Source organism: Olea europaea, chromosome 19 (assembly GCF_002742605.1).
Source record: "Olea europaea var. sylvestris chromosome 19, O_europaea_v1, whole genome shotgun sequence".
In the NCBI taxonomy this organism is placed as follows: domain Eukaryota; kingdom Viridiplantae; phylum Streptophyta; class Magnoliopsida; order Lamiales; family Oleaceae; genus Olea; species Olea europaea.
The window spans coordinates 12,579,109-12,587,755 of record NC_036255.1 but is presented as its reverse complement, the minus strand read 5'-3'; the positions used below and the strand labels follow the sequence as shown (position 1 = coordinate 12,587,755).

Genomic DNA, 8,647 nt, shown 5'->3' with positions numbered 1-8,647 from the left:
TCGATCCGCCTGAATACATGGTAATAGAGATCCCAAGCCTGGTGAGAAAATTTTGTCAATTCATTGGAAGGAGTTGAGCCATGCTCTGGGAGCCAAACCACTCAACGCAGTATAAAAGTATGGGGCACAAAATACACTTCTTTACAGACAGTTGGATACCCTAAAAATAAGAAATAACCCAACGCCAAGTCCATGATTACAAGTATCAATGTAGTAAATAATTAATTTTATATATACTGTTGAAGCAAAAGCTAACCAACATGTCACTGATGAGCAACTAAAATTTTATCATGGGACATCTCTATAAAAGCAAGTGTGAGAAAAGTTTATGAACGGTTGAAAATATAAACAGATAGAAATTAGTGGAGGATAAATGGTTTGTACTTCTGGATTAAAAGTGACTTCATTGTTTATAAATAGTTTATAAAATACAGAATAGGTCCCTCTTCCACATTGGAAAGGGCTAATCTTTCTGATTAGAGTCTGAACGTGATTACTGTATTCATTAAGGTTCTAATTACAGTTAATCAAACAAATCCCAAAATTAGATCTATTATTCAATTACTTTAGCAGTAAATATCACAAGGGATCCTCAATTTTCGAACCTTGTGACAATGAGGTCTCGAATATTCCAAATATAGACTAAGACAAAGATAATAACAATATTTTTATGCGAGTGGAGATTGTATACTTAAAATGCCATGTGTCCTTATTCTACTTTTTGGGTAAATAGGTGCCCAAACTTCTATCCATCAGAACATTTTTGTCCAAAAGAGATCAAATTTGCTGAAAACACAGTTTTTTACATCACGTTCAAATGAATGAAAAATAAATATAAACAAGGAAAAGCAAACAGAAACCTCCCCCACACCTTGCACCACTCCCCAACCTCATCAGTGATGCGTGCCCCAGATTTGGCTAGCATAACCGAAGCTCAATTTAAGTTTCCATCAACTCCTGAAGGTGGACAAGAAAAAGTCCTAAAGCCACACGTGTCACTTTTTTATTCTTTACATCCATTCCCTTTTTCTCCTCGTCTTCACAATTGATCATTACAAGCCCACATGAAGAGAATCAAATATTGCTAAAATTGTTAATAATTTTAGCAATCTAAAGTGTGGATGCAAGATATTCACACACTGTAGCCTGCTAAATTTTGGAATCTCTAAACTGCAAAAGGCAATGAAACTGATATGAAGATATTGTCGAGAGTTTTCGAGAATAACGAGGATTAGCAAAGAGCAATTATCTAGGTGTGAAGGGAAAAAAATGAAGAAATTAGATTTATCAGAAATTCTCACACTTAATATTGATGACTTCTGGCCTCAAATGTTTCGTAATTTTTTCTTCTTACTAATCAATTTATTATTTTTTTTATCCAAAACTGAAACATCCCGAGACACATGCAATCTAGCAAAATAAGTCAAGTGAATATCAGAATTTCTTCACACAAATACCTGAGTAAGTTCGGCATCTTTTCCAGTTCTTCTATATTTCATGCAGCATTCATATGCCTCCAACAATTCATGGCGGTATGCCTGAAGCACATGAAGGTTCTTAATATATAATATACTGTAATCAACATGTATCAAATGAAGGTTATGAAGAATATTTCTCAACTTAATTCATAGAAATCAAGTCATATTTCTCAATTAATGCATACATATTCCTATAAAGCAATTGATAATCACGAGAAAAAAGTAGCCACTGTTAAATATTGTCCTCTACACTTTGATTATAACAGAGATGATATACGTCCGAGAATTGGAGAAACCTGAATGAAGGCTTTCTCTTTTATGGTGGTATTGTTCCTCATTGCTCCTTCCTCAAGCATTTCATGCAATGGCTCAAACACCTTTAGCATTCCCTCAATGTTATGTTCCCCAAAATATAGCCGACTTGCCTCTTCCAATGCCTCATGCCACGTCTCATGCCAAAGAATTGCAACTCTTATCAACTCCGTAGACACGAGTTGAGCCTTTCAAATGAAAAAGTCAGTCAGCTAATTGCACAAATGAAACCAAAAGACTCACCAGTGTCAAGTCTTTTTTTCACCTGATCCACCAGTACACCACTATGCCGTTTAACTTTATCAACCACTTCATGAGCTGCAGCTCTGCGTAAATTGCTAATAGATTTGCATGCCACAAGAAGAGGGTACATAAGAGCCTGCAGAGGAAATTAAACGTGTTTTAATCTTACAAGTGAAGGTATCTTGCTAGCTCAAAGAAAGTTATGCAAACTGAAGATTAGTTAAGGCTTCATTCTGCTGATCTTCAAGTGCTCCAAAACTCTCTAGTTAAAGAAAAAAGTTGATGATCTATAACTATTATGTAACTCTCAGTTTAAGAGACTGAATGCTAAAGAAAAACATTTTCCACCATACTATCAGACATAACAAAAGCTTTACATTCTCTATAAGTTCTTTAGTAGTGAACTAATAGCCTTTGCTAAGAAAATCACACTACTTCCTCTATTGAGTGCATGTATTCAAAAAAATTATGTCTTCAACTCTAAAAGTAAAACTGACGGCTACCGTTTAAGCAAGTATGAAGAAAATCTAATACTGGATCTCTTCCCCCACAGATATTTTAACAATGTAAAGCTTCAATCATCATGGACGAATTTAATTTATATGATCAAGATTGTTGAAAAAAGGGAAAAAGATATCCATTCAATACCACTATGGTTATTATTCCTCTAAAGCTCTAAATTCAGAGAACTATTGTTCCATCAATGACAATACATTATCATGGTCTGCAATTCCTAATGTCCAAATGTAATAGAAATATAATTAAAAGCAATATTTTCAAAACCAGCCAGGACATCGTCCCAAAAAAGGTAAAGGGGGTCGAATCAATTGTCATAAATTATTTACAAAAAAATTATAAGAGTGTAAAATTCAATTTTTACACTAAATTTCAGATATATTAATTTTCTTAATAGTTTTAATTATTCTTTAGAAATTAATAAAATTATAAAAAATTGGGCAAACATTTTCATGGAGTGGAATAGTGAATATTTCCCTTGTTTCCCCCTCATTTCGGTACCACTGTACAATAGCCATTATGTATAGTAGCACTTGTCCCACATCGAAATTTATCAATTGCAACAAGAGAAGGGAAGGCTATTAATATAGCTACAAATTAATTTTTTTATTAAATTGGCAATTGAAAACAAGAACTGTGACTGGTTCACCGAGTTCTGGTTGAACCACCCAGTTCTCAAGGCGGTTTTTCAAATTGTGGACTTTAAAGGTTAACCAGCCATGCTGGGCCAGATTTAACAACACTGATTAATACTTTCTCACTTCTTGTTTCAGGACACTGTCCTATATGTATGTAATAGAATGTTTGGCCAATCTTTAAAGTCAGACTTAATATAAAGTAAATTTCTGTTACCAAACACATTTGATTTTACTTTTTGTTTTTTCTTACTTATAATATAAAATTTACTCATTTTGACAATCAGGTGGGGATTAGTTTCAAAGTAACTAATTTTTAGCTTTGACCATCAAAAGAACTATTAATTTTAAAACTTAGTCTCAAGTGTGTGTGTGTCTGTGTGTGTGTGTGTGTGTTTTTTTTTTTTAAAAACTTAAACAAACATGCGCCAAGTCCCTTACTAATGACATTTCCATTCACCAATCAGCGGAAAATCTAGGTGCATGACACCCAAGTATCACATAAAATCAAACCTGCGGATGACTCTGGCCAATCCGTACTAGCAATGATTGTATTAGTTCCCTGACAGCATGGGTATTGGAATGTATCCTCGCAATTATCTGAGGCAAAACAACCAACCATGTGTTGATATTAACAAGCGAAAATCCTTTCTGCAGTGCCATTTGGACCTCTGAAGTAGCTCCGTGGTTGAACCACAAAGTGAGGAGACGTAAAATATCCTGCAATCAAGATGACACAGGATAAAAACAGGAAAAAATAATAAACTAGTAAAGTTTCTGAGAAGGTAATAGAACCTACAGAAATAAATTTGAAAAAAGCACCGACATAAATAAATTCAAAAAAAGATTGACAAAATCATTTGACAGAAAAAATTAAAGATAATAGGAAAACTTGAACTGTTAATGACCAATTCCAACAAAGCAGGCAAAGAATGACAACAAATGCAGTTACATTATAAAGGGGATAATTTGTTCTTCACAAGGAAAGTGCTTTAGACAGAGCAAAATGAACTGATCCCAAGCTCATAGGGATACTTTTAGTAGTGGAAGACTAGACTCATTTACCGTGGGGTAGGGGCTTTTCAGAAAGTAGCTCTGCGCTTATGTAGGACAGGATTTTATGCTTCTAAGTGTTACCTGCAAACTATCATCCACTCCTTTGGCATGTGCAGCACAAGCTATGGAGTGAAAATATCCAGTCACAGCCGCAACAACAAATTGTCCAGCAACATTAGGGAAACCTCTCAGTGTGTAATGAGACATTACTGCTGTATTGAATAGGGCCCATGTATGCCAAGCTTTTGCCCACTTTGTTGCACAGTGAGTAGCACTTCGGAACGCATTAAGAATTTCTGAAATCATAGGAAATTAATCACCAGAAAGCTATCAATATGTCAAATTTACTCGCTCCAGTAGCTACCAAATCTTCTACATTATCTTTTCTTCAATTTTTTTTTTTTTTTTTTTTTTTTTTTTTTTTTTTTTTTTTTTTTTTTTTTTTTTTTTTTTTTTTTTTTTTTTTTTTTTTTTTTTTTTTTTTTTTTTTTTTTTTTTTTAAAGGAGGGTGTGTGGAATTCAATCGATTACCTTGAATAGAATCATCATCCAAACCCGGAGAAAGTGCCCGCTGCCAAGTTCCTAGTTTAAGATATACACGGGCAAGGAGAGGTATATTTGAACTACCCAATGAGCTAGACTGTGAAGCTTGTTGAAGAACTGGAGTTCTTGAGATGTCTATGGCCAAATCCTACAACAGAGAAATTTCAGGGATGATTATCCCCCAAATTGAGCAGCTATCCTTTGCATTTACCACTTAAGAAAACTTAAAGCTTACCTGCAGTCGAGCGAAGGATTCTTTACGCCTATTTTCATCTCCAAGTGACCATTGGTATTCTAAATAAGCTAGAATTACTTGAGGATCCCCATGATACCGTATAGTTTCAGGAGTTGTTTCAGGATCAAACTGTAAGTGTTACAAGGAGAAGTTAAACCAATAGATGACAGCACAAAATGTCTATAGTATTCCACTAATATGCATCTCAAACCTGTAAAAGCTTAATTAAAGTCGATCTAGCTTGACTAAGTCTGCCACTTTTACGACACAGAGAGGCAAACTTGATCCATGTCTCCGCATCCTCAGTGGGTGGCAGAACAAGAGACCTGACAGTCAAAAGTGCTTGCCAGACCTGTAAATATAAGATTTCAAGCACTTCAGCGGCAGAATGAAAAAAATATAATACCACGTTCCAAAGGAAAACAAGATGTAAGCTAGAGTGTGAAATTTGTATTTGCGGACGATGGGAATCAATATCCACTCCACATTAATAGAACAGAGATAGGCCAGCCAACCCACACCCAGACCCAGACCCAGACCCACACCCAACCCCAAAACCAAACATATTATTGCTCTTTAACATATTAGCCACTTAGGATTCTATAGTTTCACATAAGAAGTTAATTGGAAATGCAGACTTCTGTTAAGCAACTGGGCTCATTCTCGTTAATATATTTAGCACAGTAACAATCTTGACCAATATGAGGTACTATATCCACTTAATACCTTTAGCGCAGTAATACAAGTCAATACCTTTAGACAAGGAAAGAAGAACAAGAGTATGACTAACGTGACGTAAACATGCCACAACTACGGAAAAAATGGTTTTCACATTGCATTTTGCTCAAAGAATCTACAAAAGAACTGCCTAAGAATATGGTGCTAAAGGAAGAAAAAGGCCAATTGATGATGATAAATTTTAGTTTCAAATAAAATATAGTCTAACTAATTCATAGACAGATGCTCGTTTAACTATAAGATGAGCAGGTACAGTTCGTGGAAATGCATTTTTTCCCTCCTCTACAAACTCCTAAACTACAAAGGAACAACTCAAATTAATTAGCATATTGGCTTAATATCTGAATGTCATTGACTTGTCAAATTGACATTTTTAAAAGAAAATAAATGAGAAGAAAAACCAGCCTAGAGAAATTTTACCTCAACATTACGCTTCGTTCCTTTTATTCGTTCATTCCACATGTTACGAATAAGAGCCCGTCGGCCCTCGGCAATAGTACAATAATCAATGACCTATTCAAAAAAGACATTTCTCAATAGGCTGATAATGTATCAAAATGTTCGTGTATGTCAGTTAAAACTGCAAAACAACATGAAATGATATGTGGGTCCATACCTCCTCCAGTTCTGATAGTTGCTGAACGCGAACCATATTGCTGTATGCACGTTCATAACTTTCAAGAACCTATTAAGTGGTAAATTTTAGACATCAGTTTTTAGAAAGAAACAAGATACAAAACTACAATAGTTTCAAATGTAGTCATGTCATATTCAATGTTTGCTAATATGCCAAATAGTTCTTGTAAATTATAAGTAACATCACTATTAAGAGTCAATCAAATGTAGTGTACTTTAACGTGTTACATGATGCAGTTAACGAACAGAATACTGTTAACAAGGGCTTCAGATCTTCTAGGGGCTATACGTTTATGGGTTTGCAGGGAAAATTGATAGTTCCATTAAGTTAGTTAAAGTAGGGGAAAGATATTATGGGAATTAAGTAGAATGAACTGTACAGCCTCTAACTACCAATAGGCCATTCAGGCAGAAATTGAGTATTGTCTTGGGAGAGAATTAGAGCCTCTCCCGAATGCTCTACAATTTATTGTATTTCTTTCCTGCTTGTTCCACGCAATACAAATATATGAATACAAAAAGAAGACTACAAAAGACAAATCTGTTCATCTAAATTTGATCGCAGAAAACAATACGAACTCAGCAACTGATCAGCAGGATCTTATCAGAAATTTCCTGGACAATGAGAAAAAATATTGTTCCCCCCCCCCCCCCCCCCCCAAAAAAAAAAAAAAAAAACCTCGATCCAGCTTTGTCTCGACTCAGGATATATTCCTGAGAACTCAGGAAAGTAAGGAAATTCTGGAATCGAAAAAATTGCCCCTGTTCCATGGAAATGAAAGAAAACAAGAGGAACACTAACTTATGGGTCTTTTATCCTAATCTAAAACTCAGCTTTAAGACAAAACTAGGTTGCAAGACATTGCAGAGAAGCCAGCACCAGAGCTTATGAGAATTTAGAGACTCCTGATTATAGTTCCTTCTACTGACCATTTCATCGATTGCACATTAAGTTGACTACAAGTTTGCATTGTTTTAAGTATAAAATCTTTAATGTACCAAATCAAGCCATTGCATGGTTTTGCAGTATCACGATATTTTCACACTTAGATATAGGAGTATCTTCTTTTTGGTTCGGAATTTTGCATCACTTCCAGACTAAGCCATTACAATACACTACATATGAATTGACCACTTCCAGACTAAGCCCCTTGTGTGTGTGTGTATATAAATATATATATATATATATTTATATACACACTAATTTAATTATTATTATTACCTAATTTATGAATAAATAATTTTGTATATGATTTTTGAACTATAATCTTTAAAAATCAGTTCCCATGTAATTTCCACTTATCCCAATCCCAATCCTAGTCCCATTCGGATTCATAAAAGCCCAATCAAAGGAAATCAAGAATTAATCCCCTATTTGGTGGGATTAAAATTAGATTTTGATAGAAGTTGATGAAATGTATGGTTGAAAAGTTGTGTACAAAGGTAGCTAAGAAAGCTAAACTAGGTGTCCCACTGGAGCAAAGCAAAGGCAAGGGAGCTAATAAAGGTGAGACAGTGGAAAAGCCAAAGGCACAAGCCCTTACTATACTATAAAGGAGATTTGAGCGAGGGGGTGAGGCTGAGGGTTGCTTTTTATTACATAACGTTGCATCCCGTCAAAGGTTATTTTTTATGCATGTAATGAAAGAGCATGCCAGGTACTGCTTTCAGCCAATGAGCTACTAAATGTTTTTTCGACGCCAGGCACTATAAAGAAAGGACTCATGAATGACCCAATCCCTAGCCCTAGTTCTTTGATTCAACCGCATATGTTCTTCGCCATTGTGAACATAAAGGTGAAGCCTTCTCCCATATACTCATTATAAAGATAAGATGTTTGACAACTTCTTGACCGTATTGTGTATCAAGAACTGAAGAAATAAGTTAGCAGTACTAATGCACCTAAAAATAATAGTACTTAAGCTTAAATGATATCAGAGGCCAATTTTTAACTGTCTTGCAGCCTGTTTCATTGCACTAAGAAAAAAAGGGGGAGAAGGTACGATAAAACACAAGAATCTGTAGCATGTGCATAGAAAGGACAAGATTTTTTTCATTTCTTTTTGGTTTTTTTCCTCGAGGTGTTTAATTGATGAAAAGAAAAGCCACATCATACAGAAAAACAGTTGAACAGAGTGGCGACCTGTGTTTCAAAGAAACAATGATTAAAGAAGTGGGAGAAACTAACCAATGCAGCCAGCTCTGTAGCCAAGCATTTCCTTGCTCTCTCAACATATTCGCGGGCTTCATCATAC

General features: G+C 35.1%; 1 protein-coding gene across 1 annotated transcript in view; it reads right to left on the bottom strand.

Annotated features, from left to right (window-relative positions):
- The window catches only part of LOC111368370 (serine/threonine-protein kinase TOR-like), a 45,047-nt gene that overhangs the window by 4,436 nt on the left and 31,964 nt on the right, over positions 1–8,647 (bottom strand). The window contains exons 43-54 of the mRNA XM_022989596.1: positions 8,581–8,646; positions 6,373–6,441; positions 6,177–6,269; positions 5,230–5,370; positions 5,019–5,147; positions 4,772–4,931; positions 4,322–4,536; positions 3,698–3,904; positions 2,056–2,169; positions 1,775–1,978; positions 1,458–1,538; positions 59–160 (exon numbers count right to left, since the gene is read on the bottom strand). Of these exons, the coding sequence (XP_022845364.1) occupies positions 59–160; positions 1,458–1,538; positions 1,775–1,978; positions 2,056–2,169; positions 3,698–3,904; positions 4,322–4,536; positions 4,772–4,931; positions 5,019–5,147; positions 5,230–5,370; positions 6,177–6,269; positions 6,373–6,441; positions 8,581–8,646 (1,581 nt within the window). The remainder of the gene's footprint in view (positions 1–58; positions 161–1,457; positions 1,539–1,774; positions 1,979–2,055; positions 2,170–3,697; positions 3,905–4,321; positions 4,537–4,771; positions 4,932–5,018; positions 5,148–5,229; positions 5,371–6,176; positions 6,270–6,372; positions 6,442–8,580; position 8,647) is intronic.